Source organism: Paramisgurnus dabryanus, chromosome 7, assembly GCF_030506205.2.
Source record: "Paramisgurnus dabryanus chromosome 7, PD_genome_1.1, whole genome shotgun sequence".
Classification (NCBI taxonomy): Eukaryota; Metazoa; Chordata; class Actinopteri; order Cypriniformes; family Cobitidae; genus Paramisgurnus; species Paramisgurnus dabryanus.
In genome coordinates this window covers 37,829,993-37,854,158 of record NC_133343.1, presented here as the reverse complement: position 1 = coordinate 37,854,158, position 24,166 = coordinate 37,829,993, and the positions used below count along the sequence as shown (strand labels likewise).

The 24,166-nt window shown below is 37.7% G+C and overlaps 1 protein-coding gene across 10 annotated transcripts in view; it reads right to left on the bottom strand.

Annotated features, from left to right (window-relative positions):
- Positions 1-24,166, bottom strand: part of foxp1b (forkhead box P1b) — a 234,659-nt gene that overhangs the window by 28,432 nt on the left and 182,061 nt on the right. For 7 of the 10 annotated variants that reach the window (XM_065279797.2, XM_065279796.2, XM_065279798.2 and 4 more), the window contains 6 exons: positions 21,158-21,295; positions 19,867-19,959; positions 14,614-14,724; positions 13,845-13,986; positions 7,690-7,882; positions 768-875 (listed from right to left, as the gene is read on the bottom strand). In XM_065279797.2, coding sequence (XP_065135869.2) covers positions 768-875; positions 7,690-7,882; positions 13,845-13,986; positions 14,614-14,724; positions 19,867-19,959; positions 21,158-21,295 — 785 coding nt within the window. The remainder of the gene's footprint in view (positions 1-767; positions 876-7,689; positions 7,883-13,844; positions 13,987-14,613; positions 14,725-19,866; positions 19,960-21,157; positions 21,296-24,166) is intronic. The other 3 variants (XM_065279803.2, XM_065279805.2, XM_065279804.2) reach the window with 3 other exon arrangements.

Here is a 24,166-nt window from a genome sequence, read left to right as displayed (position 1 = left end):
AAGTCCTTTAATATTCTTTAAAATTCATCCTAGAGTGAAACTTCAAAAAGCTGCTTTATAAAATGACACGAGTATGGTTTTGCAATTTCTAGGCAAAGGGTGACTGCACTTCAGATAATAAAATATAACAGAGTTTTGATTTATTTTGGATGCTTTTAGTCACCAACATAATTCCCACAGTTGCATTTGTGTTATGCCATAGTTTGGATGAGTTTATTATTATTCTGTTATCTGGAAAAAATATAAGTGAGTGTGTCAAAACTTTTGGCCTGTACTGTATATATTTTCAAACTTTATAAAACACGGTAATATGCATGTTCACACAAGAGTTAATGTCAGGTGGAAGGCTGACCTCTGACCCATTGCTTCATTTTAGAAGACATTTAATAACTGTATGGATTATTTTATGGTAGATGGATGCGCTTTTTCAAGCTTTAAAATTGGGGCACTATCTAATGCCATTACAAAGCTGAAAATAGCTAAGATATATTAAAAGAGATAGTTCACCTCAAAATGAAAATTCTGTCATCATTTATATTCATCCTCATGTTGTTCTAAACCTGGATGAGTTTCTTTAGAAATATTTTAATAAATATGATGGTAAGCACCCAGTTGATGGTACCCACTGACTTCCACAGTATGAAAAACAAATACTATGGAAGTCAATGGGTACCGTCAACTGTGTACTTACCATCATTTATCGAAATATCTTCTATTGCATTTTATAGAATAAAAAAAAGGATTTAAGGTGTGTGTATAGTACTTACTTCAGAAACATATGATAATCGTCAAACACTGCTTCACATCCTGGCCATTTGCAGACGCCGTGACCGTAGAGAGGATGACTGTGGGACGAATGATCATCCAACGTTGAACTGTAAAAAGAAATGGCAAACGTCACCGCCACATCAAAGCTGCAAATATTTAAGACATACATGAAACTCAATCATGAATCATTTTAATTTTATGAAAGAGGCTAAAGAGTAATTAATCTCCGTAATATCACTTGATGTACTAATGGCTCATCCACTAAAATTTGACATCTGATAAAAAAGAACCCTTTCCCTTTAGCAGACATCATGCACATCATACTGTTGTTGTTTTATTGATCGACCCCTGACCTCTACAGGAAGTGTGTGATCAGAGCAACCATGTGATCTCTGCTTTCAGCATAGTTGGAGTTGTCAGCCTATCACAGCATCCGAGCTGCCCGATGCAGGCCAATCAATAGCCAATTTCATGTCTCCTCTGAAGCGCATGGAGGAGGGCTTTGATCAGAGCAGCGCGAGGCTCAGCGATACAGCACGTCTTTATGCTCTGACCGCTGAACCGTGACCTCTACGGTCCACCTGGAGCAACAAGTGCTTCCCACAACAGGAAGCTTCCAAATCAATCTGGCTTGTTATTGCAAAGCGCAAACAACAAACACACTCCACCTGTTATCAATTTATCCACCTGCGTACAGTCGTCGGCAGCCTGATACAAAGAACTTGCATGCAAACACAATAAAGTCTAGACAATGAAGATTCTCAAATTTAGCATTCTGCAGATCTGTTAAATTGAAAAGCTAGCAATGTAACTTCACTGTCTTCTAAATAATTACCAGAATCAGTTTATGAAATACAATACTTTTATTATATACACAACACTAACTGCACAGTGCCCTACATGGATATCTCGTCAATTTAGAGAAAGCGCTTCCGTGCCAATCACGAGTTTTAACGGCAATCCATATTTTCACTATTATACACTAGGTGGCACTCTTACCCAACTTTGATCCAAAAAAAAAAAGAAAAAACACCGTATGTTTAGATCATCACTGTGAATCTGATCTCTCATAAAAGTCCTTTACAAAAATGCTATTATCTCAGCTTTTGTTCAAAATTGTGTATTTTTTTAAAGAACCTATCCATATTTAATAGATGATAAAATATCAATTGAAGATAGGATGAAACTTTTTTTGTTTGAAAGCAGAGGGTCTATTCTTTTATTTGATATATTGTAAGTTCATATATTTAAAGAACAACATTTTCTAGGAGGCATTAAACTTTTGTGAAAATCATAAAAATGCTGGTGCGCTGGCTGGCAACTTTTTTTTAAAACACTGGCGGCTGAAAGTTTTTATCAGTATATGGGTGATCTTTTGACTCCACTGAATTTCTACTTTCGCAACACAAGGTGGTGTATGTCTACAAAAGTTATGATTTTTAAATATATAAGAAAATGTAATTTGTTTTATTAAATTCTTAATTAAAAAAAGTTTTACATGCATTTTAAAATGGGAATGTACGTATATTTAAGTAAACCATGAAAATATAAAATAAAAAAATTGCAGTACATACAGTTTTGACCAATTTAAAAGTAAAAAATCTATTCTAAACTTGGTATTGGATTATATTAACATATATAGACTCCACATACACTTTCATATTAAAACATTAATATATTAATATATACTATTTAAATATAAAAATATTTTGTCACTTATAAAAGATCTATTTCAAATAGATTTTAAAGAAGTGCCATGCCAGGACCTCACAACTTTTCATTGGTTAAAGCACAACGACATTGGTTAAAGCAGAACTAATACTCTGAATTGTGAAATGCTAAGAGAGTTTGGTGAGTGAGGAAACTATACTCTTTTAGACAGTTGCTTACTAAACTGTGAATAAACAGAAATCTACAGCTTAATCTTTCCGAGATGACCCCATTCTTTACTTACAAAAAAGTTAAATTTGCTATCTTGTTAGTAATCTGGTGATCTAGTTTGTTTAAGTGTGTCAGTGTGGTAAACTTGCCACTATGAGGTTACAATTTCTAGGGTAAGACTTGATATCCAATTGTTTTTGTTAATGCACTGAGAAAGAAACTGTCAAATCCTTTGTGTTTGCATGCTTAGAGGAAACGTAATTTAAGAGCTTATTTGCAAAACCCTCTAAGTGTGTCTGACAGGTTTTCTTTTAAATGAGCACTTTTTTATCAGACTCTTAATGGATTTGTGCCAACAAACTGGTATTTCTGAATGACCCGAGGCTGGTATTAAGTGCACTGTTAGACATTTTTGTAAAATGTGTTGCCAGTAGGTTACTGTAAAAATCCTTGAAAATGTCTAACAGTGTGGATTTGAAGTAAAAGTATTAGACTAACGTATAATACGTGCCGAGAACATTGACTTAATATCATTATCTCATTTCTGACGGAGGTGACGTTTCGCAGCTATTGCATCTGAGCTACTCAATTTCATACACCCAAAAAAGTGCCATTATTTACTGACCCTTATATCAAACGACACTAATCTGCAAATGACAGAATGCAATTTTTTGAAAAATAAAATACACAGTACATCACAAACACCACTGCCTGTGCGTTTAAATCCTGCCCTTCAAATGATAGCCTAATGCTTTCCTGTGAGCTATCTGTGCTGTCATATCATCTTTCATTACATTATGATCTAGGATCATATTATCATGCACTGAGCGCCCAAGTATCACCGTTGCCAAACTAAAGAAGAGGTCTGATGTCTGGAGAGCCAGACCGGCACAAAACACCATTACTCCCCCTCAAGTCTTCATATGGGGATACATCATCAAAGAAACGGTCCTCCTCCAAGTCTACTGGTAAATCCCCTGACTCAATCCCCGACCGGGCCACCCTCCCAAACCCCTCAAAATGTTTTAATTATCATTTCCAGAGTTGGAGATCAATTAAAGGGAGGTTAAGGGCTCGTTTAGGGGGGCAAATCAGATTATTTATCTCTTTAAAACAAATTGACTTGGTTTTAAATCCCTCAAGCACAGCAGTCCTGAAGGATTTGGGGAGAGAAAAAGAACTGGGATGACTCGAACAGGGTGACACTCATTTTTAATGGCTCGAATTGTTGAAAATATATTTCCTGAAATTAATGCATGGATCGAAATATATTTATATTTATGTATACATTTTCTTTTTTATTTATATATATAAACCAAATATAAATCAAGTTGGCTATCTGGCCTAATCTGACCCTCTAACCCAAAATCCCCCTTTAGTTAAAAAAAAAGTGTTTGTCCCTTATCTCAGTGCTGATGGGTCAGGTGGACCAACACGTCAAATGCTTTTATCATATTTGGGTGTGCACACGGAGGTTGTCTCTGTGCAGGCACCAGTGGGAGCCGATGAAGGCTGTTAAAAGCAGGGGAGCATTGCGTCTAAACATGCACGAGGTGATTGGGTTTCTCTCTCCTTCCTTTAAGACGGAAGTGAAAAGACAGTGAATGATGTTGGTGGATGCACTTAAGGTTTTAGTTGCAGGCGTCGTTGTGACTGGACAGATTTTATATGACACATGAAACGGCCTGCGTGGTGCTTAAGACCCCACCGGTAAACTAATCTGAGAGAACCGGGGCTAAGCGAGTCCATCAGAGCAGCTGCCTGCCTGTTTCACAACAAGAGGGTAAAACCGCATCAATTAAAAGTTCATTAACACTTGCGTGAAAATGAGTCAAAGACTTATGCGATTAAAAACCAAGTAGAAGTTTTTAAATTAAATTGCTTTAATATTATTACTAAGGAGGAACTTGTCAAATTACTAAACTATTTGTACAAAAATTACAAAGCAGTGCATTTCAGGCACATTTTTTAGACACCAGGATGAAAAAAAAAGAGGTGCGATAACCTACTCATGTTTTTTGACAGATCTAAGGAAAATTCAGTCTACAAAAAGCCTTTTTCACGGCACCGGTGCTAAACTCCTGTTGACGTCTTCTTTAATCTCTGACAGAGAGAGGGGCAGGCATGGAGCGCTGATCTTTCTGGAACGTCTCCTTGAGTGTTTTAAACCAGACGTGGAACACAAAAGGGTTGCGGTGTTGTGATGGAGGACTGGTTGTTTGTGCACTTTAGGGAAATTGGTGATAGACTGTTACTCTTCAGAAAGCACGAGTGAGCTTCTGAGTGAGTTGCTCTGTTACAAAACCTAGTGAGCTGCCTAACTACTAGACAACATTTTAAGGCATCATTCCCGGCGAGAATGGGGTTGCAAAAAGCAATGTTGCTGTCCTCCAAGATCTATTCTTCTAGACAATTTCGAAAGCCTGGAGAGTAGGCGAACGTTCGTGCACGGTCGAAAGACGTTTGATGCATGCGCACTGCGATAAAATGCAATGCATCTCCTGCACATGTGCAAACTACGCATACATTTGCTGTGTTTCAAAAATCTGCCAATGCGTGTATAGTATGTGCACACTCTTCTGATGATGAAAACACACACTATTGCAGACCCTCGCGTATGCATAAAAAGTAGACCATACTTCGGCTTTTAGTATAGCAAGTATCATTCTTGGAGAAGGCAATCCCAGAATGCACTGCTACATGCTACTATGAATTTGGATTGTTATTAGATTATTGCAAGAGAAAGAAAGAAAGGTAGAAAAAGAAAATAACAGTGTACATTTACAATACCTCCATTGCCTACTATAGCGCCCAAAAAACCCAGTGTCAGTGAGATCATCCCCAGCTTAAATAACCCTGGAGGGAATGTTGATCAAACCTGTCACATGCTCAATTTTGGCCTACATTGATAGAAAATGCAGATACGCTTGTACGTGAACCCTCCCTTACCTTCAGCTAGAGCTTGTTTTGCTAAACGTGTTTTTATTCGCATCGCTTTCATAATGACACAATGGTTTTGATCAGTCAAATCTGAGTCAGATGTGCAGAGTGGGGGAGAGAGACAAAGAGACAAACAAATGAGCTCAGAGCGCCTGGAGGCTTCTCACCAGCGGTTGAAAGATCAAGCCCGAGCACATGAAAACAAGTAAATGTGTTATAAACCAAATTAATTTCTTCCTTGAAGACACAGCGATGCAATACCTCTTCCAAATAAATCTTCAAGTGTCAGGGGTTTAAAGAGCACTGTTTGAAAAACGCAGACGTGAAATGCATAAATGTTTAGTGGACTGTTGCATGTAAAAGAAGAAAGAGTAAAACAGAGAATAAATTTAATGAAAACCACTTGGCTGATGCAAGGTGTACAAGTGCAATATAGCAGCAGCTAATTTTTAACATAACTTCTTTTCATTACAGTAATCTAACATTTATTACAATGCCATTCTCTCAGGTGCTTGACAGGAATTCCCTGATGAACGGGATTCAACGGACAGACTCCAGGTCCGTAATGAACATACCGAGGTACTTAAAGGCAATAAATGAATATTCATTTCATAAAGAAAATGCCCTATGGGTACCTGTCAATCAAGCTGGCTTCCCTTAAAGGGATTTCCACCTTCAACAGGGACATTGGGAGAGTTTATTTGCTTTACTCTGTGATGTCAAGAAAGAGCTAAATTCCCATGCATATTTTTTAAGGGTGACTGGAATCTGAATGTGAAAATTAATTCAAACTAATATTACCATTGCGATTTACACTTTCAAACCTTTTATCACCTCACAGATCTCTATCGAGCCGATATTTGCAAGTTTATGTGTATCGGCCGATACGTGGCTGCCGTGTTCGCCGATTTTTTTCCGGCATTATTTACAGACAGAGTGCTGTAAGCCGCAGGCGATTGCAGGTCATGTGACTAAAAACAACCAACCTTTCCATGACAATATCAAAAGCTCGGGCTAACAGCTGATCATAGCTGAACAAAGTGGGTTTTTATTTCTCATCTCTATGGGGCGATTTCTCAGACAGGGATTAGACTAGTCCTAGACTAAAATAAAATAAATGTAAGAAAAGTCCAAACTAATAACATCTCTATTTAACATATCTTAAAATACATCAGTGCCCTGTGTTTTGCCTCAAAATGGACACAAGTAATGTTTTTAGTAAGGCATGTTTGTTAACCCTCACTTGTTTTTACTATTTGTAAAATATATTTTTTTTAAGTTCAATAAATGTTACTTTTTTTAAATTGAGACTTGTAACATTTGGCATCATTATTGTGTCATTTTAATTATGTAAATTGAGTGAGCAAAAGCAGTATAGGCTCTAAATATCGGCTCAAGAAAATCTGCAGCCTGTATCGGTCATCAAAAAAAAAAAAAAAAAAATCGGTATTGGCAAAAAAAAAATGTCGGTCGATCCCTAATGTTAAGTCAATGCAAAGACGCGAATAGGCATCCTACAGCACGGTAAGCGTGTCGGCAAATGGCGCATTGACGCGTGATCCGCGCAAGTCGAAAAATCTAAGATTTTTGCGCCGCAATAACCAATCAGGAGCTTGCTGTAGTAGTGACGTGATTACAGGAAGCGAGCGGAGGCAGAAACACAAAACAACAATGGAGGACAATCATCATCGCTATACGAAATGACTTGTATTACTACAATAACACGAGCGACATTTACGCACGAATGAAGCGAGTAAACTCAAAATGTTCAAGCATCCAACTATGCGCGAATAGCGCGTTTTTGCCGCCTCTTCCGCATCTGGTGTGAACGCACAGTGAGTCTCCAGCTTCTTAGTATTTCTCCCCTTAATGACTTAATGTTGTGCATTGATAAAATGCGCTAATCTTAAACCAAAACTCTGTGTTTTTAACATAAACTCGAACAATTCTCACCAAAGATCAAATTAACAAAGCTGTGCTACTCATACTCATTTTACAGCTTTTTAATCTTATTGGATGCTCAAGTTGTTTTGATATTTATATCTTCAAACTTTTAGTCTGATGTTTATCTTCCGGTCAATAGTGGGACAACTGACTTACCTCTCTCTCTTGGGTGCATGGCTGATGTACTGCCCGTTGGTGGATACGTGCTGGTTGTGGGTTTTAGGAGGGGCGGGAGAAGGTGACGACAGGTCCAGACCCCGGTGCCCGTTATTTGTTGCGCTGTTCTCCTCCTTCACATGGCTGTTTGTTACCTCCTTCCACAGCTGCTGTAGTTCAGCTGGAATCATGCCTGCCACAAACAAATTGGATAATTAAATCAATTAACAGCTAATCTGGTTCTACTCGTGGCATAATTAAATAAAAAACAAGGGCTCAGTAAACAAAAGAGGGGCATTAATTATTCCACTACAGGCTGATGTGCCGCCTGCCCTCTCTCTCTCTCTCTCTCTCTCTTTCTCCCTGAATGCTTTGTGAAGCGTATTTGTGTACAGAAATTCTCTGGCATTCACGCACATTTCATGCTTGAAGTAAATAATTAACATACAGACAGGGCATGAAATCTGAATAATCACCATTATTCCTCTGACAAGGAAGTCAGCCAGTTCTCTCTCTCTCACACACACACACAAAACAAGACCACAAAAACATCCCTGTTTGAGAGCGAACGAGTGAAAAAGTGAAAGAATGAACAAGCCCCTAGGGTAATACTCTCGAAAGCATGTTAATGTGCAAAATGCTTAAAGTTTTGTCCCGCCTCCAATTGACAAAGACGACTTAAACCTCATTTAACAAGTCAAGCACGCTGCGGCTCATACGTCCTTTGGAAAAAGGAGATGATGATAAGTGAGAAGAAATATCGCTTGAAGACAAGTTGTTGCCTCAGTTCTGTGACAGATACACAAACACTCGCATACAAACTTGCAGAAACGCGCACACACACACAATTGTTGTATGTTTTGCTGGCTGCTGCAACAGTTTAGCGCTAGCAGGCTGGGAATTAAAAAGGGAAACATACAAAAAACTGCCTCGAGTGTACAGTACAAGCTCTTGAGGGACTTTTCTTACATTAAAAAAGCAAGAAATCCATGAATGATGTCTAGATTATACAGCTGTTTGACCCTAATTAATGTTTTGCGTGTATATATATATATATATATATATATATATATATATATATATATATATATATATATATATATATATATATATATATATATATATATATATATATATATATATATATATATATATATTTTAAAATGAGCCAAAGCCATTTTTGTTCGGATTATCTTCATCCGTCTCCTTGTTTTCACCCCCTCGTTTCTAATTCTCTCTCTCTCTCTCTCTTCCGTTCATAATAATTTTCTTTACAGATACCAGAAGTGGCCTCTTTCAAGCGCTTCGCCGTAATGCGTTTGCACGAGATTCGCTTAGTCTTAATTTATTCCTGTTGTGGCCGAGGTGAAGATCTCAATACGATCAGCAGAAAATATTTTTAATTTGATAAGCTACTAAAGATTTTAATTATGCCGGTAATGGAGAACAGTAAGCTAATGAGGCGGCTAAGACTCCAGAGAGACAGACAAAGAGACAGAGACTAAAAACTGTGAAATGAGTCTGGTAAGACCGCCATAAATTCACACAAGATCGTTTGCATATAAAAGAGCTGGCGAAAATTATTGCAGGACGAATCAATAACCTTCCCACATGCCAAGCGGCATCTTTTGCTTCCTTGGGCATGTTTTTAACCTCCTCATCTAAACCCCTCTAATTTCGACTACGGAGACCTGAAGTTATCGACTTGCTTGTTTTCTTTTTGTCTTTGCCGTTGTCATTGTGAGCAAAGGAAAAGTTGTCTGTGTGATTTCGAGATAGAAGGTCACGGTGCTGGTGATTGTTTTGGGTTTGGGCATAGAGGGGAACAATCATTTTCCCCCCACTTGGAGCACAGTGACAGCGTGCGATGTATTTTTAGCCGATGTGCTTGACAGGGCGGCCCACTCTCCCTCAATTACCCACAAGTCCAGGTGACCCCGACACCGCTGTTTACTGAAACGAATCCAAGCTGGAAGGGGGTGGGGTTGAGGGAGGTGGGCTGATGAGAGTGGGACGAAGCTGTCTTGTTGTGTCTGACACCTCCCATAAACCTTTCGCTCTACCTCTCCGTTTGCTCTTCTTGTTTCTCATCCATGTCCTTTCTGCATTTCTGTCTTTCATCTCATCTCACCACACCTCAAACCAATAAACCAACAAATACATCTCAAAAAGTAACCTTTCAACCAACCGTACGAACATCACTGCATTATCATCATTTAGCGACGGGTGATGGATGCGCGGCTTCGCAACATTAAAGCAATTCTTTGTCTTTAAATCTGTCTTATAAACTCCAGATCGTTTTAACTGGCCCAAAGTCATTTTTCAGCGGCGCACCTCTTCTCATTAAACGCCAAAGATACACACTTGCGCTTTTAAAAAATGGATGTCACCGAGACGTTTGACTGATCGCCGGCGAAGCAACTCAATTTTTACCGCAGCAGGTAATGCCGACGCCCAGACAGGGGCCCCGAACTCGCGTTTCAACCTTTTTCCGTCCTTGTACCCCCAGTACCCTGGTGACCATGTTTGAGCAAGCGGAAAGTTGATTTAAGGTTCACAACCACATTAGTCGTGGCCCATCAGCAGCCGATAAAAAATAGCGCCGAGCGTTGGGGCCGCGGCAACCGACGACTGCGTCTTTTTCAAAGGGGGCCGCAACAGCAAACTGACACTACTATTAGTTTATTGCTCTGTGAGGCAGAGATCTTCTCATTCTCCAGTAAAAGGGGTTATGATCGCTGGGGCCTTTGATATGCAGCCCTAAGGCCTTAAATATGTTTCTCCCTAATGCTACAGAAGCTATTAAACAGTGCCGCACTGCCAGCCAATCAATCACTGCCAGCCAAGCCGGACGAGGGGCCGAAGTCCCCTGATGGGCCCGCGCGCACGTCGCACTTCATGCCTGGTCACATTCGCTGCTTTCATATTAGGAGCAAATTTGTCTTGTCAGTGTCCTGTGGCCCTTGACTGGACGACTTAACTAATGTGCGGCCGGGGATGCGACTGAACTACAGGGATGCCAAGGATCATGATGTGTGTATAAGGGCACAGATTCATATGAGAGCTAGCCAATAGTGTGGAAGATGAGAAACAAACACACACATCTGGCATTTACACTGATGTAGACGTCAAACTGAGATCACATGTACAACACAACCTAATGCAGGTATCACACTGAAAAAAATATTCATTTAATTTACTCACATTTTAAAGTTTTAAAGTAAACACAGAAATTGCTTATTTACAGTTATGAAACTGCATTCAATCCAAATTAACTCTCCAAAATAAATAAAGTTAAACAGTATACTGTATCTCAAGAGACCATATCCTGTTGGCCTGTGTCCTGAAATGTTACAAATGGTTTAAAACTCCATGAAATCTACTTCTTTGAATATTCATCGGTCCTGTATTTATTTTCCAGCTATTTTGTAGTTATTTTCTCTCTCTGGACTCCTCTTAAGATATTTATCTCATCTAACACATTGCTATAATTCATTGCAGACTCTGTCTGACCCTCTCCAAAACTTAATCATTAATGTCAAAAAATGATCTACCCGCAAAAGTGATCCAGGCCCGTTTTACGAAACATGACGCACAAAAACACATTGTTTCAGCTTCAGATAGTCTCAGATGTCTCCCTTTGCCAGAAAACTAAGCTTGTGTACTCATAAACAACTTTTTGAATTGTGTAGAAAATGACTGGAAGTAAACACAAAGGCGAAGATCTTATTCAAACATTGAAGTCAAAGTGTCTAATAAATAAGCCAATTTCAGCATGTTTCCCTGACCGAGTCATCTACTTTAGTTGCCCGAGCGCATAATCACCACACACGCGCACACACACATGCAGAGAGGTAACATAAGTTATCATCCCAATGCTAACTACTGAATATTATAGATTACATCTTGCGAATGGAAAACTGGGTTGCTGAAGCATGAACGAATGAAGCAGAGTGTGAAAAAAAGGTCATCAATAACTTTTAACAGTGAAGCAGAAAATGTGAAGGACACACACAAAACGGTAAGCGCTTTAACTGTTGCTTTAACAGCCAATGAGGTTAAAGGGAACACTACAGATGTTAAAAATATAAATTCAACATCTAATATTATGTGTTCAGTGTTACTTATTATATTCCCTTGGTAACAACTACTCTGACAATAGTTTGATCACTTGATAGTGAAATAAAATTGTCATCCGGAGACCTCTTAAATACGGCCTTGACACAAGCTCACGGTTTCAATCGTCTAGCCCAGCCCCAGGGCAACGTGGATATTTGGAGTGGCTCAGGTTTGTGACTATGCGACTGATCAAACAATAACTGAACAAACACCGTTTGTATTTGCGAGTTGCCCAAGAACCCCTCCCCACCCTTTATTTGGTCTTATCTTGTTATGGCGTTGTTTGTTTTAGTACAGTCAGCTTTCAGCAAAAAACCTGAAAACACAACCGGCATGAATGCGTTCTTTGTCATCCTGTAGCTGCTCCTTAAGTAAATATGACAAAGGAAAATAAAGCAATACACTTTCTGGAAAAACACCTTTTGACTCACACTGGCAGCTTGTGAAGTGATTAATCTTTGACTAGTCTAGTGGGTTGAGGTTAGAAAACATTGGTGCAAGAATTTTTACGGGTCGATGGGGAACCAACTTGAGATAACAGAGATGAAACAGATATGTATATACAGACGATCGGATGTAGGAATGGAAACATAAGATGTTTCCAGTTTTGTCTTTCCTAGTAAAAATGAGCGTCATATCTGACATGCTCCTGTTGTTTAAAGATAAAAACAAGACAATATTGAATGGGAAAATATAAAAAAATACAATAAAATAAATCAAACCAAAAGTAAATCAAAATAAATATATTAAACAATAACAAAAGCTTTTGGCTCTTAGTGTCTGCAAAAAATGTAAATGGATAGTTCACCCCAAATGAAAATTCTGCCATCATTTACTATCGGTCAAAAACTGTATGAGTTTTTTATTATGTTGAAAAGAAAAATAAATTTTTATTGAGCTGCAACAACTAATCGATAAAAACCGATTATGACATTTGTTGTCAACACAATGTTTTACGTCTTTATTGACTTCTGGCACGAACACACGGTGTACAGCGCTATTTTTAGCCTTTCATTGATAAAATTAAAGAGGCTGATCTCCGGGTTTCATTTAGTAAGCGTGTGAAAGTTGCGCGATCTTATTTCATCAATTGCGCTGAAATATCAGAGAAAGCTCTAACATACATGTACAAAACAATGTGCGCAGCATGTTCACTTACAACACAAGCAGCGGACTCCGACATATTAGTTTGTGTCCATATAAACTCGTCATTACTCCCGCTCGCGTGTTGATAATTAAATAAATTTAAATAAGTAAATATTTATTTATATTTTATCCGATTAGTCGATAAATCAAGAAAATAATCGATTAATTTTGTTAATTGATATTTTGAAATTTAAAGATGTTTTACTATTTAAAAGCTGCACAAACTTTTTTATATAAGGTTTAAAAAAAAATAAAAAAATAAAAAATATTATATTAGTAAAACTCTGTAGTAGTGTGTGGCTTTTGCACTTTTAAAAGTACACTTCTATACGTCAAAACCCTAATTTAGTGCCTTAGCTTAGTGGTTCTCAAACTTTTTCGGCGTGCGGCCCCCCTTATGTATGGTGACCCCCACTTGTGGCCTTCATGGCCCTCCAAAGAAAATATATGATATAAAACACTGTAAAATATAACTTACTACATTGTATATTTTAATGCTGTTGGTTAGAAGCCTCGTTTTTCTGAGGTTAAACAACATAGAATTCATGATAAATTAATGCATTTTATAAAATGTCATAAAACTGGGGCCCCCTTGGTACCATCTCAGGGCCCCCCTGAGGGCCACGGCCCCCAGCTGGAGAAACGCTGCCTTAGCTATAATACATAAAAACATTTAATTAAGTAAATATTTATATTTTTTCAGTTTATTCGATTAATCGAAAAATAATCGCCTGATTAATCGATTACGAAAATAATCGTTAGTTGCAGCCCTAATTTTTATAAATGTTTCTAACCACACAGAAGTCAGTGGGTTACGTCAAATGTGCGTTTACATCATTTAATTATTAATTACTCGATCAGGAGAATTAAGGGGTGCGATCTGAACTCACCCTGAGTGAGGGAGTGCAGGGGCAGAGTCTGGTTTGGTTGGATAGACAGCAGGCCTTGTCTTTGCAGATTCAGAAGATGCTGCTGCTGCAGCTGCTGAACCTGAAGGAGCTGCTGCTGGAATGCCAGCTGCTGCGCAGACACCTGCAGAGAGAGAGAGAGAGCGAGAGAGAGCGAGAGAGAGAGAGAGAGAGAGAGAGAGAGAGAGAGGGAGAGGGAGAAAATGAATGAATGAAAGGTCTACACTCACAAATAATTGTCAACACATTTACAAACATACCGATTCACTCATAGCTGATAAAAACACATACAGTAACACGCTCTGACAAGTCCGTTCCCACATCCCTGTCCCTTATTAATTAACGAGGAGTCTGGGAAGCTTGTGACAAATAATGGAACGTTGTTAATCATTCCTAATAAGAGCCACAGGATTTTAATTATGGCCATTCATACAATCTGTGACTAAAAGGAAGTCCTTAAGATTCAGCCACATTTAAACAGAGGAGCCAAACACTCATCTCCCCCGTGTAAGGGCTCTTGTAAACTAGAGGAAGTTCTGAGGGAGTGCCTGATAGATTTGCTAAAAGGTGAAGTGTGCCATTTTTGCGCCTCTGGTGGTGATATTGTAAAGAATATGATCGTTCTCAAACAGGTTTTCAGAAATTCTGTACATTTTGTCATTTAAGGTTGCGAAAGTAGAGGGCAGCTTTAAAGGGGCCACGCTGGTTAAGCTAGTTAATCATGGGTAAACCGGTAAGGAAATCAGCATACCAGTTCTGCATGATGGGGACCAGCATCTGAAGGCCAACAAACTGTATGGTAAAGACCAGCAATCCGGGTCTTTTCAGTAAGGAGGGAGGGTGGAGCAATGTTGAGGGCACGCTGGTGAAAAAAACGTGAAGTTAAGCGTAAAAGAGGCGGGCGAGTTAGATTGTAAAGGGAAAAGGAAACGAGTAAAAGAGAATAAGAGGGTGTTGAAAGACAGAAGGAGAAGGAAGGATGCTGGACGAACTGCTGCGTAGTCAGAATGATAAATAGAAGGAAATTATCTAACATCCCCGATCGCCCCACAGTCAAAACAAACGGGTGATGTTATGGAAATACGAGGGCTATTGAACCCTCTCGCTGACCCCTTTCAACGCCAACGCTGTTGTTTATGACCTCTACACAGTGCATTATGATGTTTCTGTGACAACAGCTGAACGTCCTCTATAATCACGGGAAGGTTCCTCTGAAGGTTTCTGAAGTGGACGTTCGCGCGGTGTGTGCGTGTTTGTCGGCGCATTAAAGCGCAAATGTGGCTTTGCCAAGCTGTGTACCGCACCCTCTTCCCAAACACAGGATGCTTAACTTTGTGTTTACTTCTCCAAACAAAAAGCGCACAAAAAAGGTCTCGCAGCACAGCCGCGGACAGGTCAACCTTTAGACCCACAACAGAGCTGAAAAATCCTGATAAATGTGCTCGCTCTCCCGCTCTCTCTCTCTTTCCTTTGTCTTTCACGGTCCACCCATCCTCATCTGCCTGTCAATGGGCTTTTGCTTTTTTGTAAGCTGCCCTCTCTCCCTACCACCCATAATCCCCCATCACCCACAATCCCACTTTACATCTAAAGTACAAGGCTTTAGTCGTACAAATGCTTAAAATAAAAAAAAAATGCTTATAATTTAGAAAATGTTATGTTAATAAACAAATTCACTGGATGAGTCCAGGTTAAAATCTTAAGGCTCAAATCAAATTATACTTAAAAATCATTACTGGGTGATTCTCGCTAAATTAGACTTGTGAGGTGTCATGAAACTTTCGATAAAAAAAATGTATCTCAATCAATATCAAACTAAGAAGCATATAGTTACAAACATCTCTTCATGTACTATTTTGCACATGATTTCAAATGACATCATACAAACCAATTTTCTTGTTTTTTCCACATTTAATGGGAAAATTTTCATTACCGCAACGTGTCCATGACTGGATTTGGGTTCTTTGACATGGAAATATTTATAATAAAAAAATCTAAAAAATAAAAAGCTTCAGTGCATGTCATTCTATAAACATTTACAGTAAAGAAACATGTGGTATTTGGTGATCATTGGTAAATGTAGAGACAAAAATAAGGAATATAAATGTGTCCAAGACCAATTTTCTCATCTTCCGCAACAATTTTCAATCATTGTTTAAGCCCTCATGGAACTAACATTTTCAAAAAAAAAAGGAAGGGACATAAATGACTGTGACACTCAAGATGGCTACCAGGTAAGCCGTTCTTTTTTTCTCTCCAGATGAAAGTTGAAATTTTGTTTGTCGTAGTACCTAGACAACTTTTTAGTTCTCATTACCGAAACATGGGTTTATAAATGCATATATTTAATGTAATATCATGTTGCAGTAAGGATAATTTTTTATAATGATAATCTAAATTTCTTTTATAATTCTATAGGAAATATGTTTTAAATCCTCTAAAAATAATGGTTATAGTAAGTTCAGACCTTAATCTTATGTAAAAAAAAGTGCTTCAAGAGGCTTTTTAAAAATTCTGATGCTGGACACCTTCTAAATCTGGATTTCCTGAGAATCACCCTACTGTGACACAAACAGAAAAATAAAGCAAATCTCTATTAACGTCCTACGAAAAAGGGGAATGAACTGGGGACAAATATGAAATATGAAAGTGAACATAAAACAGCATTCACAATGCATTTAACTTTAATAATGTGACATTTACAAAAAAAAAAACAGACCTCGGTCAGGATGGATGTCTTATTTCATTCATCGTGAATGGAAAAAAATGCTGAAACAGTACGTTCAATAGGTGGTACTGTCTTAAGGTCTTATGTCAAAGCCAGTTTCCACAACACACATTTTCCAGCGTTCCTCTGTCAACGGGAATGTTTTGTTAGGATGTATTGTCTATGTTGCATCAGCTGAATGACTGACAACAAGGTGCAACTAAGCACAACCCATTCCTTTTCATTCATGTGATGACACATACCCAGGTTTAAATATAACAAAAAATGTGGGACAGGACTTTGATTGGAATGTTAATAAAGGACTGTGATATAAGGTAACATTATTGTTTCCCAACTTAAATGACTTTGTTACATCAGCAGGAAAGTTAGTTATTACAGTTAGATGAAACAATACTGTTTCTTTACAATAAAAAACTGAACTGATAAATCACAAATTACACTTATTAAAAAAGTTTTTATGTAAAAAACATAATTGTCGTCAAGTGCTCTGCGACCCTGACAAAGGGTCTGGATCGTTGATCCTCTCATTCGCACTTAAACATTAACCCATCGCCATCCTTGCACAGCGAACAAGAGGTTAACTCGGAGTGGCACGCGAAAGAGACGAGAACAGAGCGGATGACAACATGATCCAGACTGACGCTGGCAGGGGCTTTTATTGCCTCTCCTCCACTCCAAAGTTAAAAATCTTTGAAAACCTAAGAAATTTTGTTGTCTGTTAAATAAAAGAGCCACAAAGCATCAGCAGGGGGTTATTGTCTGACCCCCGTGGGGGGAGTCGCTGCTACGATTCGCGTTTCGTCTTTTGATGGCAGCGCGAGAAAGCCAAAGGAGGGGGAGAGGGAACGACAGTGAGAAAAACACGGGCAGACGGAGGATAGCCTCTCGAGAGCTGCATCGGATTCCTGTGATCATACATAATACGCTTTAAAATGGTGTGTTTATTCCACTGTACGTCTTGTTCCATTCAGCTGATCAACTGTTTCTTCCTTTGACAGTGAAACCCTCCCTTTTTCAACCCTCTGTTCTCGAGTCCCCTTCCTTCATCTGTCCTTCTGACACGAGAGTGACAGCCTCTGTCAAAAGCGAGAGAAACAGTCCCATCGCACTGATTTATGAAGGCAATGCACTTGTCCAAACTGAAGCCTCCAGTTCATTAATTAGTCGGCTGGGGGACTTTGAAGTAAGCTTATGAGTGTGTATACAACATAACGTTAGGTTTAATTTATACTCTATCTTTACTGTAACGGAGTTAAGCTCTCGGAGGGGAAGTTTAAAAGTGAAACTCTGATAGTCTTTCAACTTCTTTAAACCAAGCAATAAATTGCTTCTTTTTTCCGAAGCGCAGCCTTATCCGGATGTCATTAGTAAGGCCGGAAAAACATCTGGTGATACGGCTTTAAAATAAAGGGAGAGACATAGAAAACTGTATTTCTGTCAAAGAATATAAAGCAGCATACCCTAATTTTAATCTATATAACCTAGGGCTGCACGATTATGAAAAAAAATAATCATAATTGTCGACTTTAAAGGATTAGTCAATTTTCTTTAAAAAAATTCAGATAATTTACTCACCACCATGTCACCAAAAATGTTGATGTCTTTCTTTGTGTTTAGTCAACAAGAAATTATGTTTTTGAGGAAAACATTCCAGGATTTTTCTCTTTTTAATGGATCCCAACACTTAACAGTTTTAATGCAGTTTAAAACAGCAGTTTCAAAGGACAGTTTCAAACGAGGCATAAGGGTCTGATCTAGCAAAATGATTGTCATTTTTGACATGAAAAATAAAAAATATGCACTTTTAAACCACAACTTCTCATCTTTCTTTAGTCCTGTGATGCGCCAGTGCGACCTCACGTAAAACGTCATCACGTCAAGAGGTCACGGATGACGCATGCGAAACTACGCCCCAGTGTTTACAAGTATGGAGAAAGAGTAACGGTCCAACGTTGTTATATGTCGAATGATACCAATTAATGTCTTTATGTCAGTTTATTGTTTAAAATGGTCCGCAAATGTGCGTTTTTTATATATGTAACACGTGACCTTTCCACCACATTACGCAATTACGTGAGGTCGCGCTGGGGTGTCACAGGACCGGAGGAAGAAGAATAGTTGTGGTTTAAAAGTGCATTTTTTTTTTTTTTGCCAAAAAGGACAATTGTTTCGCTAGATAAGACCCTTATGCCTCGTTTGGGATTGTTTAGAGTCCTTTGAAACTGCAATTTTAAACTGCAATAAAACGGTTAAGTGTTGGGGTCCATTAAAATCCATTAAATTGAGAAAAATCCTGGAATGTTTTCCTCAAAAAAAAAAAAAAAAACATAATTTCTTCTTGACTGAACTTAGAAAGACATCAACATTTTGGATGACATTGTGGTGATTAATTATCTGGATAAAAAAAAAATGGACTAATCCTTGAATTGCGATTATTATTGCCGGTTAATAGATTTTAAATTGAAGTTTTGAATGTTTTATAATGTCTACATTTAAAACATCCAAAACGAAATAATATAATGTAAATATAAAATAATTATAGAAATTATGTTGCGAGTAAAAAACCCAAAAACAAATGTCTAAAGGACTCATCAACTTATCAATTTTAATATCTCTGATTCACCACTATATTTGGCGCCAGAACATACTGCCAAAACACACAGAAATGAGCACAAATGAACAGCTGTAATTGAGGCTTTTGCCGATTATGTAATTGTTATCACGATTAGTTTTCAATTAATCGTGCAGCCCTTATATAACTTATTTTAAAAAAAAATCGTCTAACTGGGCACGACAAGGCAAGTTTCTAAAAGTATTCTATATACATAAAATGCAGACACAACTGCAGACAAATACACACACAATCAAGACATAATTGATATTTAAAGTCGATTTAAAAATGAAATAGATCAGAAAAAGTCTCTATATAACAGGTGGTTAAAGGGGCTAAAATAAGAAGGATTTGTAATCTGCCATAAAGTAAGGCATTCTAGAGGCGCAGCAAGTCATACAATTTAAAAACACCAAATTTTAAACTTTTTCGCCGCACTCATAACCAGTTTGGATGAAAACTCCCTCAAGAGTTTTTATTGCTGTGTCACTTTATCACATGGTTAGGACCCAGTTTCAAGAAGTACAAGTGCAGGAAATGCCTCGCTCAACTTTCCCCACTGTCAAAACTGAAAATAAGCTACACAGAAAGGCTGGGATGATGTGGCTTTGGTGGGAAACAGCTGGTGGATGGGCTGTGCGTGTAAAGTGATGCAGTCAGCATACCTCTTTGCTCTGCGCCTTGGTGCCATGCTGCTGCTGGATGAGCTGAAGGTGGAGTTGTTCTTGCTGTTTCTTGTAGAACTCCTGAAGCTGCTGCTGCAAACGCACACGGTTATAAATTAAATATTTTTTCACTTCATTAAAGTCCATGTGAAATATTAAAGCTCCTTGCGGAAAACAATCTAGTATGCTGTGATCATTTTCCACACTCTCTATTTAAATAATACAAATATGTCATAAAAAACAGTGTTTACATGTTAGTCAACCTGCACTGAGTTTAGGTATTTTACCAATTGAAAGTGACACGTTTCACCTTTAATTCTGACAAAGGTCGCGTTTCCTGAAAATCAGGAAAAATGTCAAATTGTTCGTGGTGAAGACATACTGTACAACACCTACAAAGATGTGTAATGCTAGTAGTATGTTTAAATCATGCATCATGAATTTCTCACATACTACTTAAATACTTGTCATGCATAAGAGACATTTAAGTTGTTTGTTATATCCATTGCACAACAGAAAAAAAAAGAAAAATGTATGTGCTGAAGATCAAAAGGGAAGTTTGCGATGTTATCTTTGTGCTATATATGTTGCAATGCAATTCTTATAGATGCCAGTTAGTTCTGGTTTTAAGATGAGTCACCTTTAAAGTCTTTTTTTAAACAAAACATTAAATGCTCTCTAATTTGTAAGTCACTTTGGATTAAAGCATCTGCTAAATGAAAAAATATAAATGTATCTGCTAAACATCCTTAATAAGTAAACGTGAGTTCTAGTTGCTATGTTGCCAACAAACTATTCAAATCCAAATGTGCACGACTTTTATTTCTGTATTTTAGAGAGTATGTAGGGCTACATGATATGACAAAAAAGAAATCATAATTGCTGGTTATTCACCTTGATATTTTAATTGCATTTATTATTGCTGATCAATAGATTTTACATTGAAGTTTTGAAATGTTTTATAACTTTCTGTGAAGCAGCTGCATGATAAACTCTATATAATCTAAAACTAAATAATATAATGTAAATAACAATTATGGAAGCCAAAACTAATGGCTAAAGGACACATCATCTTATCAATTTTAAAATCTTTGATTCACCCTGTATTTGGTGCCCAAATATACTGCCAAACGCACAGAAATGACCATTAATGTACAGCTGTAATTGATGCTTTTGGCGATTATGGAATTGTTTTCCTGTAATCCAGATTAGTTTTTCGATTACTTGTGCACTAAGAGTATTTAAAAGTAACATTTTGAAAGATTTGAACAGAAGGAAAAATATGAATTACCTGCTGTAACATCAGTGCTTGTTGTTGCTGCAGTAACAGTTGGAGCTGCTGGGGGCTCAAAACTTGGTGTTGGAGGATCTGCTGCATCTGTTGAGGAGTTATGACCTGTGGTGTCATCATAGCAACAGAAACTGGGACCTGCACACAAACAAAGAAGAAAAGCAAAGATGTAAATTACGATTTTATGAGTTTCCCTCCTTAAACATAGCAGTTAAGTGCAGATGCAGCCAAATGCGCAAGCATACGCGTCCTGTCGCGGGCCTGTCATGACGTTTCTCAGACATAACCCGGGAAGATTTTGGAAGATACAGCAGACGAAAGCAAAACCACAAATGCACTCAAATGACCGCAGACCATCAATGTTTGGTCCCAATCATCAAACACGTCACTTCAGGGACAAGGCCGCTGGTCATTATTTTGGAGTGCTGTCCAAGTTTTGCTTGTGACTGAATACGTTTTGTATTTTCATGATTGTTTTTGCCCCTCTTCATCAGCGAGAAACATGTAGCCTCGCAATACTTCAGTAAACATGGGTTTGTGTACATGTCACCTGTGTGTAAAAACAATAAAAACACACAAGGCACACAAACATGTCAGAATAAAAGAAGCGAGTGTACTACACCCCTAAAAAGGAAAATGACACGTGATGGCACTGAGATGGTCCTGAAGCACTACTGACAGGGGTCTTTAATTGGAGAAAAGGCTTTGTGAGAGTGAAAGTGTATGTGTACTGCCAGTATTTCTTTACGATACACTGTGTCATTAAAATCTCTCCTCTTTGTGACATTGGGTGACAAACTACGTCTGTGCTGAAAGTGATAGTGGTGAGCATTTGCAACTGTTAACATATACCCAGCGTGTTTTAGCGAGCGTCTGTGTGTGATCGCCGATGTACGCCTCACATCTGCTCCTGATTGGCCAGACATTAGGATGACAGTTTTTCTTCACCAAGGTTACCCCAATTGCATCTGTGAGTTACAACCACTGACACGTGTTCGAATGTGTCATGTCTGACGGATGTAATTGAGGTTGGAGTCGGTTCGCTTTGTAAAGGGGCCGGGTTACCCGCCACATGGACTCCGCTTGATTCAGCCCACTTTGAGACAAAAAACCTCAACACTAAATATACACCAAAAGCCATAAAGGAGATAGCTACCAAACCACTAGTGTGTGTGTGTGTGTGTGTGTGTGTGTGTGTGTGTGTGTGTGTGTGTGTGTGTGTGTGTGTGTATGCTGTAAACTCAATAACAAACAAGACCAAAACAGAATATGTGGTGCTTTGGCTAAAGATGAACACAAATGCACACTCATTAACACACCCCAACATGCTGGCGTTAAGTCTTAATATGCGGTGCATTTTTCACATGGCTTAGCGCACCATTTGCATAGGCTGCACCCCTTGATTTCTTCATTTCACAGTCATTATGCACTCATGTCCTTATTTCTTAGCGCCACTAATTTTGATGAACTATCCTGAAGGTCAGAGGCAGACGGATGGCTGGGAGACAATAACCGATAAAACACACTAACAGACATTTACAGATTGCAAACAAATACTGTTTTGCAAGTTTATTGAAATTATGAATTTCCATTTTTTATTTGAAAAAGACTAATTTTCATAACTGTAATGAACTAGAAAATAAATCAACAATGCAAACTTTGCAATAAAATGATTTGCTGGTTTGTACATCATTTATTTCACTGAATTCATAGCTTTTAAACAGTTATAAAAACATCTTTAACCTCCTAAGACTCAAGCTTTGGTTTGGCTTGCATTTTAGATTTCTTCCAGCTATTTGGGGTTAGGAAGAACCAATAAATATAAACAAATATTTTTCTTTGAACATGAAGCAGTGTAAGTGTCCACGTTTGTGTACAACAGGTTCCAGTTACACAGAATTAAGTATTATCGTGCAAACAACAAAAAATGTCTTTTTCTTCAGGCTTAAAGCAAATTTTAAACAAACTTAGATATGCCAAACTGGAATAACAAAACTAGAATTACAGAAACCACTAGGGCTGCACGATACTAAAAAAAATGCAATAACTTCTTAGATAATACGATACACAATATGCAATACAATAATGCAAATAACGTTTTTTTTATAATATTAAAAACAAAATGGGAAAAAAAGCATCACTGTCCCTTTGTCTTCTCCTTCTCTTTGCTATCTAGATCGACTAAAAATCTCAATATACATAACTTTTTGAAGTATCCAAGTAAAGTAGTCATTTTGATATGCATAACACAATAAGAATATTAGCGATAATTTTTATAATTTTAATACCGTAGCCCTAGAAACCATCAAATAAAGGCAAACATATAACATAAAATAATATACTATAACTAGAGATGCACCGCTATAAAAAATTTCCACCGATACGATTATTCAGACTGATATCTGCCGATACTGATGCCGATTGTTATATTAACTTGCATTAATTAAATTTTGAAGATTAAAATGTCTAAATGTTATTTTTTCATATAATGACCATTAATATTGAACATTAAAATAGTGATGTTTATTTACATTTCCTGTACACAGTGCTCAAATTCATTGCATTTAACTTTTCTCTTTTGATTCACAGGATATATCGGTCATGACTATCGGCTGCTTTTAAACTATCGGCCGATAAATTAACTTGCATTAACTAAATTCTGAAAATTACATTTTCTAAATGTTATTTTTTCATATAATGACCATTAATATTGAACATTAAAATAGTGATGTTTATTTACATTTCCTCTACACAGTGCTCAAATTCATTGCATTTAACTTTTCTCTTTTGATTGACAGGATATATCGGTCATGACTATTGGCTGCTTTTAAACTCTCGGCTGATAAATTTACTTGCATTTACTAAATTCTGTAGATTACCTTAATTTTTTCAACTATCGGCTGTTTTTAAACTATCGGCCGATAAATTAACTTGCATTAACTAAATTCTGAAGATTACATTTTTTAAATGTTATTTTTTCATATAATGACCATTAATATTGAACATTAA